The 11760-nt window shown below is 37.3% G+C and overlaps 1 protein-coding gene across 1 annotated transcript in view; it reads right to left on the bottom strand.

Annotated features, from left to right (window-relative positions):
• The window catches only part of DNAH8 (dynein, axonemal, heavy chain 8), a 375229-nt gene that overhangs the window by 96768 nt on the left and 266701 nt on the right, over positions 1 to 11760 (bottom strand). Inside the window, 6 exon segments of the mRNA XM_012658131.1 lie at positions 7 to 129; positions 2213 to 2368; positions 5829 to 5984; positions 7361 to 7532; positions 8355 to 8482; positions 9659 to 9796. Coding sequence (XP_012513585.1) covers positions 7 to 129; positions 2213 to 2368; positions 5829 to 5984; positions 7361 to 7532; positions 8355 to 8482; positions 9659 to 9796 — 873 coding nt within the window.

Genomic DNA, 11760 nt, shown 5'->3' with positions numbered 1-11760 from the left:
AGTAACAGTAAAATCAATCACTGATGTTTTGGCATTAATCTCAGGGGTAAAGGCAGGGTTTGGTAACTTTGTAGTAATATAAAGTTTAAATGTATCCATGATATCACATTCCTTATCACCAACTTTCACCTATATAAATTCAAATATAAAATTAAAAACAGCTTAAAAGGACAGGGCAAGGAATTTGTGTTCAGTTTAGGAAAGAATTTACCAAATGACACTACTGCGAAACTTGAATGAACTGGGAAGGAAAGTTGTAAAATTTTAATTGCTGAGCTCAAATAATAAAGCCCATTCAATTTAGAATAACTCAGAATTGTGGTTCTGACTGAAGAGGTTTTTAGCCATGATATCAAGCAAATCAAATGAAAAATTTATCCAAAACAAACGATGCATAAAGGAAAACTCAGATGCATCTAAGATTTGACTTTAAAATCTTAGTAAGTACTTATCACTCATCAGTTGTAGTGCTGGAGCTGCTCTTTTTTTTCCCAGTTTAGGAAATTGTTTCCTACTATGGACATTAGCTGTGTTTATAGGAAGTTTTATTTCTTTTAGTATTTTACAGTCATATCTAGAGCATATCTGACAACAGAAAAAGTTAATGTAATTTTCAAAGGAAAAATGCCAACTATTTTTCCAGAAAGAGAACATGCACCTTAAATACCACTATTTGCAGTATATTGAAAAGCAACTAGTTTTTGCTGTCTAAAAATTAGGTAGCAATCATAGAATTTTTAATGAATTAAAGCTTTAATTAATCCTGCATGTGACTGAAAATAGTAAGGCCACTACCACATTCTCAGGCATTATGCCTTCATGTTGCAGATAAGAATCTAGGGTCTTTTAAAAGACCTTCAGGAATGGAGATTCTATAGCCTCCTTTGGCATGTTAAATATAGCATATAAAATAAGCCAGACACAGACAATACTGTATAATCTTACTCATATGTGGAATCTAAAAAAGTCAGACTCAGAAGCAGAGAATAGGACAGTGGTTACCAGGCCTTACAGGGTGGGGGAAATGGGGAGATGCTGGTCACAGGGTACAAACTTTCAGTTACAAGATGAACAAGCTCTGGGTACCTAAGGTAGAGCATTAGTGGTGATAGATGTGCTACTTGATCTGATTGTGGTAATCACTACACAATGTATACGTATATCAAATCATCACGTTGTACACTTTAAACATATATCATCTTTGTCAATTAAATATTTTTTAAAATTCAGTTCAAAATTATGGGTGAGTCCATAACATCCAAACAAATCACCAAAATTGTGTTCTTAGCTTCCTTGTCTGAAAAAGAGAAATTCTACTTTCTAATATCATAGGAGAATAGTGCTAACTCTTCAGAACACTGACTGAGTTATATTCATTTTTCCCCTCATGAACTTGTACAGGCTTAAGCATAGAGTAGCTGCTCCATAAACTTTTGCTGGATGAATTTTAAAAATATGATATATAGAAGAGTTCACATCATGAAGAACATTTTTCTAAATAAAATCTGTCTCTGTTAATGGGAAAATTTTCATTCTTTACTTATTCACTGATATTCACGAAATTAAGTTGTTCGAAGTGAAAAAATGCAATCGGAAATGCTGTTCTTCGTCAAGAAATAAAACCGAAGAAGCCTGAAGGTAGAGAATGACACCAATTAAAAAAGAAACATTTATATGTATTGAAAACAATTCGTGCTATCACCAACAATTGGGAACAGTATTCCATAGCTTCCAGCAAAGTCAATGAGTTTAGACTGAAAGTTAATAAAGAGAGAAATAAAAAAAATCAATGCCTATAGACTTTATTAAAGTGCCATTTTCTCCAGTGAGGAAATCTAGATTTTCTTATAAAAATGTATACGTATATGCCTGCAAAATCAATTTTCTCAGAGTTGCTAAAATATATATATTTTTTGTGTTAAACTAACATATTGTTATTAAGACCAATGTGTTTCCATAATATGTTACTAAGTTCCAGCTAGATGACTACTCTTACCAAGATACTGTTCTCTCCTACATTTTTTATATACTATAAAAAACAAAAGGAAATACTGAATTTCAGTTTGGAAATAATCTTTCTTCCAGTGACCAAATACCACCACCTGAAGGAAACTGCCTTTGCTGCTATGCTCAAAAAGATAAGTAGATGTCACTATTGTTCTTTTGTTTCCTTCTTCTTCTTCTTCTTCTTTTTTTTTTTTACAAAGCTCACCTTGAATGTGGTACCTGACTTGATGAAATTCTTTTCTAATACATTATCCAAGGCTGGATCCAGCTCTTCACGAATGTCCTCAATGAGAAGGGGCCGGCCTAAGGAAAGGCTGTCCTCCAAGTGTGTGCGGAAATATTTATGGTTCAGAGTTGTCACCTGAAAAGAAAGAGTTCATGAGTCTATAAATGTCACCCTGAGTGTTCCCATTCCTAAGTGAAACCAAGAGATCTGTCAGACAGGTGACTAAAAATTTTAAGGGCAATATAGGAAGGCTTACTTATAAAAATAAAAGTGATAAACATAAATTAATTTTCAAAACTTGGGGAGTCACGACTTTGTTCAAGCCCTGACTGTGTAAAGGGGTCTCTCTGATTAAAAGAGGAGAATCAGGTTCCTTACTTAGATGGAACTGCAGAGCTTCACTCCTGACAGATGGAAGAGAAATAGTGAAGGATTAATCCTTTTAAACTTGCATAGCTATAATTACTCAGAGAAAGCAAAGTAACTTGCATATTTGGATATTCATTTATCTTCTCAGGACCCTACAAGATAAATAGGTGATTTAAAAAAAAAAAAAAAAACAGAGGATGTCAGAAATGATATATTGAGTCAAACCAAGGGTCCATCCATGAATTCTGTCTCCTAGAGGCACAGGCAAGGATATGATACTTTTCAGAAAGTCAACCTAATAGACTGTAAGGATATAGAAAGATTTTATATATATATATATCCTTACATTTTCAAAAAACAAGTATTCCAGTCTCTGAATTCAACTATTGCCTTTATGCCGTTGCCGCTGCAGACCGTAAGACACAAGGAAGACCCGCCAGGACACCAGATGATTAGGAGAGTGAAATGAAATATATACATAATGTTTTTTTCTTTGAAGAAAAGATGTGGAATTGAAAAATTAAATAAGTCTACTTGTGTCCTTTCTTCATTAAAAAGGAAAAATTAAAATTTTAAAATGCACTGGAAGAAAGTTTCCCTGGATGGATAGCTTTCCTTATTATACAAACGCCGTGCTGTAAAGGCCTTCCTATGAGCTGATAGGTAAATGGATCTAAACAAAGGGCTTTCACCAGCTCATTAAACAAGATGAAACAAGGCCCCAACAAGACTCAATTTGCTTATGTCCTGCTCTGTTTCCCAAGGGGCAAACTCTATTTTTGTGATTTCTTTCCCAAGAGATAATTTTTCAATTGTCAGTTTATTTAAGGTTGTCTTTATAACCATCTTCGATATCTTTTATAAACTTGAAATAATATCTCAAAGTCATAAATTCAGGTTTAATTCCCTTGGTTTTCTCTTGTATAGAAACACTATGTGGTATCCACCACCAGAGCTTGGTTCATCTGCACAAACACTCTATTGTTAAGTGTTTACAAGGCAGTCAGTGAATTTCTGATAGAGAGACCTGGTAAATACATTCTCTTTCCAGAAGTCAGAGCTATAGATCCTGGAGACGGCACTGAAGGTGGCCTTGGCAATGCTGCCAAGGGCAAGCACAGCCGCAGACATATAAACTATTGTTTTTCCTTTATGTGTGTTTGTACATGTGCTTATCCATGTACTCAGGGAATAATGTTTCCTGAGTAAGGAGACTGCCATTCAATCTGTTTACATCCCAGCAGCAGATGGTTTTCAAAATAAGGAAGTGTCTCAGGAAGTATTTTTCTTACTTCCACAAGAAGGTTCCTGGGACTGGGTTGTATCAGGAAGGAGATTACTGAAGACTGTCAGTGAATTTAATGCTGAAATGGAGAGAAAAAGCCATGATCAGGAAAAACAGTGGCATTCACAGCCAAGTGATACGGGTGCATGCTCTGAGCTAAGGATGTCCAGGCAAGGACACAAGAATAAGAAGAGCAGGGAGAACAACAGCCAGGGGAGTCAAGGGATGGAGCCAGGGACAAGTTACAGTCAAGCTGGAAGTGCGGTTCAGGGACAGGGGTGTCTTGGGATACCACATTTGTGCGCTCCTTTTAAGAGTGTGGGTCCTAAGAAGCTTTGTGGAATTAGAGACCATTTCCCTTAATTCTTCCCCTCCATTTACACTCTCTGTCCATTTCAGGGATTCTCTAGGCTTTCTTAGTAAACACCTACTGATGTATTGTGTCTGGAGTATCTGTGGGGTGCGTACCTTAGGTATGCTTCTGACCACTGGCCCGTGTCCACCTAGCCCTGATCTCAGGAGGAAATCTTTCATATTTCACCAAGAAATACGATACATGTTGTAGGCTTTTTGTTAAAACTCTTTATCCAGTAAAGGAGGATCCCTCCTGTTCTTAGTTTGTTGGAAGTTTTATCATGAATGGGTATTGAATTTTACCAAGTGGTTTTTTTCTGTATTTATTAAGATGACCACATGATTTTCCTGGGTTTTTTTCCTATAATCATGATACAATTTGATTAATTCACTCAGATTCTTATAAATATCAGAATTGCTACTCTCAAAGAGCTATGCAGAAAATGTAAAGATGGGCCAGGTGCGGTGGCTCATGCCTCTAATCCTAGCACTTTGGGAGGCTGACATAGGAGGTGCTCTTGAGGCCAGGAGCTCCAGACCGACCTGGATGTTATAGCAAGACCCTGTCCCTACAAAAAATAAAAAAATTAGCTGGGCATGGTGGCATGTGCCTGTGGTCCCAGCTACTCAGGAGGCTGAGCCAGGAGGATTGCTTGAGCCCAGGAGTTGGAAGCTGCAGTGAGTTATGGTCGTGCCACTGCACTCCAGCCTGGGCAACAGAGCAAGATAATGATGGGTAAAACCATAAACCTGGCCAACAAGAAGTTTATGGTATGGTAGAGATAAAAGATGAATATACAAAGAACAATAATTCAAGACAGACTCTAAGTCCACAACACAAGTACAAACAAGATATTGTTAGGATTCAGGACAGGGTTTATTAAGCCAGGTACAAAGAAAAGTCTTAATGAAGGCAGTGTTGGATGTGAACTTTTAAGAATATTTAAGATTTTTATCTGAGATGTACGTGGAGTGGCCAGTAAGGCGGAGAAAGACATTTTGGTTAGTAGAAATAATGTAAGCAAAAAGATGGAGGCAGGAGGCTTAGAACTGGGAGTGGTGTCTAGGAAACACTGAATATTGGTAGTTGAATTAAAATATCTACAGTAACAAGATTCTCAAAGGAGTCAGGAACATTGGAATCCTATGCCTGTCTATCCCTACCTTAAAATCAACACCTTATTACACTCCAGCCCCAAAGCTGGCCTCTATATACTACATAGTAGTAGTATCAAGACCCTGAGCAAAGTTAGTGGGAATGGCCTTGAACTAAAGGATCACAACATTCTATTTTTGCCACTTTTCTGTAAGCTCAAACCCAAGGCCCAGAACAAGAGCCACATTTAACATCTACAAAAGCAATCAAGCCAGGGAAATGGACAGAGAGAGGGAGAGGGAGATCAAGAGAGAGTACGAAAGAGAGAAAATAATCAGAGCTGTCATCCAGAATCGCTGTTACAAAATTCAAGAGTGTAAATTAGCAAACATTTATCATAGAGACAAGTTTATAACTGGCAGATTCAACCGAAATTTTCAAAATTTTTCATGATTTCAGGATGACTATCCCATGCGCCAAATGCCACATACCTGCAAATCATTCTCTTTTTCCTTTGATTTGATCCAAGTCTTGCCTTGAGTTTGTGGGTCTATGAGCAGTGGGTACCTGGTGGCCTTTGTCACAATGATGCCATTCTGAATTGAGAGATCATCTCCTGGCAGTCCCTGCAGCCCCCACTCACCAATCTGAACAGGAAATGGATACGGTCATTTGAAGGAGACCAGGAATGCTTTCGTTAGTAATTAAAAGTTCCACAATGTAAAATAATTTAAAATTTGGAAATATGTTTTTCCTTTGAGACTATGTAACTGGTACTTAGAAAAAGGCAAATTTGTAAATGTGAACCAAGTAACACTCACTTTAAAGAGCAAATTTATAATCTAATGAACCCTTTCTTTAATGACCCCAAACTGGGTTTATCCCTTTATACTTTCACACTTAGGGGAAATGTAAATTGATTGCATATTAAACCTGATCTGGGGTTAGTGAAGATAATGACTATAATGAGATGTCAGAGAAGAAGGTAAGTCCCAAGGATAAGCCCCTGACAACTCCCCCTCCTGCCCTTTGGTTCTGCCCACGTGGTGCACGGGCTGGAGGGAAATTAGATGAGGGGAGATACTGTATTGGCAGGAGCTCATGGATGACACCTTGTGAATATTTATTTCTCCAAATTTAGAGGGGATTGCCAGCCTCCCTCCCCACGTGGTCAGTAAAATCACTGGAGAGCCAATGAGCCGGCCAGCCTCCACCTTCGTTAAATGATCCCAAGACCTCCAAAGGCCACAATTAATAAAGACTATCCCGGCCCACTTTGCCTCACCAGTGTTCAGTACATCTTCAACACATAATCTAGTCCCTGTAAGGGCAAGTTCAATGTCGTTTGAATTGGAAAAGATTATATTTTAACTTTTAAATACAGATAACATGAAATTAATAACCTGGCATTCCCTGAGGAAACAGCAACTAGAAAGCAGATTTGCAAATCAGGAGAGCAACTCATGAATACAAATGACCTGGAAAGCGTTTGTTACCACAGGAGCTCAGCAAGATACACTGGAAATTGACAGTGGCGTCAAATTTCCAGCAAGGAAGGTGAGTGCGGGAGGACACGCTGTTCCTCCGTGACGCCAGGACACGCTATTGCATTATGCTCTTGGACATTAGAAAACATAGTGAATGATAAAAATAAGGTTAATACCAGCACTTATAGCTTAGATAATGCCGACATTTGCCTAAAATGTTTGAAGGAGAGAGACCTAATAGGCGTGGTGTAAGTAACAGAGAGTTACATGGCGAGCTCAGCGTTAACAGGCCTATAATTCATGAACGATCTTTCAGTTCGCAGCAACGCAGCTGATTTGAATTTGGAAGAGCGAGTTCTTAAAATGCAAAGGAACTTTTATGCCACACGGAAAATTCATTTTTAAATAACTCATAAGCACGTTCAGAAGGATCTTTTCAACTACATGAAAATAAGAAAAAATCAGGCATACTTTGACTTCTTGGTAAGAAATACAACGAGATTGAAATTGGAATAATATTGGAAAAGTAAACTTACAGTTGGAGGATCCACCAACATTGAAATAAGGTTCAGGTTTTCAGTGAAAGGAATTTTCCGTGCTCTCAATTCTATCTCCCATTGATCTTTAAGCAGATAGTTCCTGAATATCTGGTTGAAAGGACCAAGGTAGGAAAGGAATCCTGTGCACAGCAGAACATCACCTACAAGTCTGTTGAGAAAAAACACATAAGCCCCTCCCCAAAGTGAGTCCCCTCACACGTTTCAGGTGCTTCCATTATTAAGTTGTCTGAAAGGACACAGTGTGGTTGTGTCTTGTACTTGCTGAAATCCTTCTTTGCCCCCGCTTAACACTTGATGGCCAGGCACGCAAAGACCATGTTGAAAAGAGCCCAAAAACCCAAAAGGAGGTGAGAGTGGCCACAAGTGGGTGGGCCAGGGAGCAGGAAAGAAGGCTTCCTCCTGAAGGCTACAGGCCCAGAGCCTTGGCACCTTGAGGAAAGTATCTTCTTCCTGCTCCACACCACGGTCCTGTTCAGATTTCGGTCTTCTATTTAAACCACTTTTTCTTCCCTCCCTTTTTTCTTTTTTTTTTTTTTTTGCCATTTTCCTATTGCTCTCTCATTCTTCTCCCTTTAAATTTTCTGAGGACAGCAACAGACATTCGCAAAAGGTACCCTTGCAGTTAAAACCAACCACTGAGCCACACTTTCAAAATCACTGAGGTGAAGAGTAGAGAACTAGAGTATCTAGACTGTTCTGGCAAATCCAAACAATATCAGAGACACTCTCATATTGAAAACGTACCGTTTCAGTGTGAAACACATTTACGATGTTTCACAAAACCTTCTTCACTCTCTACAGCATGTTACTGAATGTGCAGGATTTAAACTGTAAATACTGTCTTAGGTGATGGGATCCAGAGATGGGCACGTGGGAACGAAGGAGAAAACCATCCACCATGGAAGTGGATTTTACGTTCTCTAACACCATGAGGAAGGAGAGCGGTTGTAACAAAGACCAAAATTCATACCTATTAATCTGAGCTTTGAACTCTTTACTTTGCTGGGTCCACCGGACTTTCTCCCCACTCAGCCCATCGATGAGCGTGGACGCCGCCTGCATCTTCTTCCGGCACGTGTCGGCATCATTAAGCAAGTCCTGCATTCGTGATGGGAGAATGTCTCAAAGAACTTTTTAAAGTGCTTACTCGAGCATCCATTATATTCACACATACAAATACATGGAGGAATTTCTTAATTTGCAAAATAAATATAATCTAAAATTACAGTGTAAGTGAAACTTTACATATTACATTCTGATCTTTCATTCACGGGATTTTACTTTACAAAATTTCAAGAAAAGCAATTTTGTAACAGAGAATCCAAATCACACAAATTAAAATAGTGTTCCTATTAAATATTTTCAAAACAGAATCAAATCAAGAGAATATACCATTTTAAAGTCTTGGGTTTAATAATAATCCTGAATTCTTTGCTGTTTACAAAATACTTTCTCCGGAAAAAATTCCGGATGACAGTAGTGTGCCGCAGCCAGCTCGAACCAGCTGAAAAGAGCCAACTGTTAAATTGTCAGAATATCTGTGAGCTGGCTTTAAACACAGGCTTTATTAAATATTAAATTATATAAACTTAAAATCAAACAAATTATATTAAAGGCAAAGCTAATAAATAAAAACTCATCACTTCCTAATTATTTACATTTAAATATCATCTGTGCTCTTGAGGTTGAGTCCACTGTGTGTGCACGGTGGAAGCCGTACATAATAGCAAGCTACCGCTGTGCTTCTTTTTCCAAACCTGTGCTCAGTGACGTTACATTGGCGGTTTAAAGTTGGCAGTAGTGGAAATACTACAGAAATCAGCAAATACTACAAATCAGGGTCTTCCTCTCCATCCCCCCTGCCCACCATCACCTTCCCCCCGCGCCCCGCAGAAGACTGTTGAACGTTCACTAAGCCACCGTTGCTTATAACCTACCCCACGAGGTCACATTAGGTTCCTCCTTTAATAGATGGAGCCTGGTGAATTGCCTCAAACTGCACAGCTACTAAGTGCCTGAGCCGGATCTTGAACCCACTTTTCTAACTCCAAAATCAATGCTCTTTAAATGACATCACAGATTACTCTTATAGATACTTGATTAGTAAAAACGCTAAAAAGAATTTTGATCCAAAACAGGTAGACTCAGCGAGTGAACAAGCGAATTCTAGTGAGTATTTTTGCATTATAGACATTTGCCCAGTTTCTAAATACAACACATACGTGTGTAAAGTTTCAGCACATCATCTTGGTAAATTTGTGTATTCAATCTCACCATTTTCTCATTCATTGCTGCATCAAATTTGGCCTGTACTTTATCCAGCTCGGCTTGCTTCTCGTCCAGCAGTGCCTGTGCCTTCCCCAGCTCAGTATTGGCAACTGCCAAGCGGCCCTCCTGCTTGGCCAGGTTAGCCTTCAGAGGAAGAAGAGGTGATGAGTGTGCTAGTTCCACAAAACATTTGTGACTGTAACTGGTAAGTATCCACACACGTTACATAATTTTTGCACTTGATGGTACTTTGTGGGTCATCTGTTTCAGTGTTCTCAGCCAGGGAAACAGAAGGTCTTGGGGATGGATATTTCATTACTTTTTTTTTCTTGTAATTACTAATGTTCAATGTGGAAACCATGGAAAATGCAGCAATGTATAGGAAGGAGAACAAACATTACCCATGATTTTACTCAGAGAAAACCTGTGAATATTGTTTTAAGAAGTCAGCAGTTGGTATTTTGATTTTTTTTCATTTGATGTAGTACTTGTATAAACATTTTCGCACGTCCTTAAACATTTTTTCATGAACATTAGTTGTACAGCTGCACGATACTCCATAATTTGAATGAATCGTAATTTACTTAACCTTTTTCTAATTTTTATACATTTCTTCCCCTCCTCCCATTTTTAATTCTTATAAATAACGCTACGGGAAATACTATTGGATATGCAAACATTTGGCATTGTTTCTTTGGTAAAGACTCTTTGAAGTGAAATTACTGGAACAGTAGTTTTTCATATTTTTCTAAGTTCTACGATATGGTAATACCTGTTTCTTGTCCATTTAAAATAATTAATCAGCAAAGTTAATTAATAATTAATAAGCAAATTAATCTAGGCCCAGAGCCTTCTGGAGTAAAAGTTCTTCGATAATGTTCTCATTTTCTTTCTCAATATTTATTTGAATTTAGTCTTTTTCACAGAAAACTTTCATTTCGTTTAGATTTTTAATGTATTTACATGTAGCTGTGTAAAATTTTCTTTTTAATTATTTAAATCTACACCTCTATGATTATGTGGCTTTATCTTCTATTCTCATTTGTTTTTGTGCATTTTCTTCTTCATTAGATTTTGTAGGAACATATCTCTTACAGCTTATTTTTGCAAAGCACCAGTTCTTAGATTTACTTGTGAATTCTGCTGCTTTTCTCGTCTCTGAGTTTTCATGTTATTTTTATTAGCTTTGTTGTGCTTTCCTTAAATTTTGTTGTATGTGTGCTTGTGAGTGGCTATGTTCTTTAACATTTAAGTGGAATGTTTAGTTTCTTTGATGTATTTAAGGGCTAAGAAAGTACCATTTTGGTCACATTACAAAGCTTTGATAATTAGATTATTTTCATCATTTCCTAAATAGAAGTGACTGGCTTTTTTAAAATGTAAAATTTCCAATTTTATTACTTATAATTAGAGAATGAGGCCCCAGGAATTTTTGTTTTTGGAAATTTAATCAAGGTCTTGTTTTAGCATTGAATAGAATAAATTTTTGTAAATGTTTCTTGGACTTTAGACATAATTTCATATTCTTTGCTTATCCTGAATAAAGTTCAATGTAGCTACTCAACCTGAAAAATAATATTGTATAGAATTTCTATAAAATTATTAATTTATGCCTACTCAGGACTTGCTCCATAAGTTGCAGGGCATGGTGCAAAATTAAAACATGGGGGCCCTTGTTAAAAAATTACTAAGAATGTCAAGAGGGCAAGAACAGAGCATTAAACCCAGTGTGGGCCCTTCTAAACATGGTGCCCTGTGGGCACACCTGTGAAGCTGGTGCTACGTCTACCAGACCTGGCAGAGGCTGATGGTGTGTGCCACAGTCTCAAATTACAATATTATTTTTGTTAATTTCCACTTACAATACCATTAGATTTTGCTTTATATAATTTGATATTATTTTATTTATTGTATAAAGCATTATTACAATTGTCTTCACTATAGACCATAATTTTTATCAATAAAAAATGGCTATGCTGTCACGTGCTTTTTTCCTTGAATTCTATATTTACAGTAACATTTCTTCCTTGGTATCATTCTGTTTGGGTGGGATGTATTTACTATATTTTCCTATCATTTTTTTTGTTAAAACTTTTATACTTTAGATT

Source organism: Propithecus coquereli, unplaced genomic scaffold (genome assembly GCF_000956105.1).
Source record: "Propithecus coquereli isolate 6110/MARCELLA unplaced genomic scaffold, Pcoq_1.0 Scaffold574, whole genome shotgun sequence".
Taxonomy (NCBI): domain Eukaryota; kingdom Metazoa; phylum Chordata; class Mammalia; order Primates; family Indriidae; genus Propithecus; species Propithecus coquereli.
This window is presented reverse-complemented; position numbering and strand designations above follow the sequence as displayed.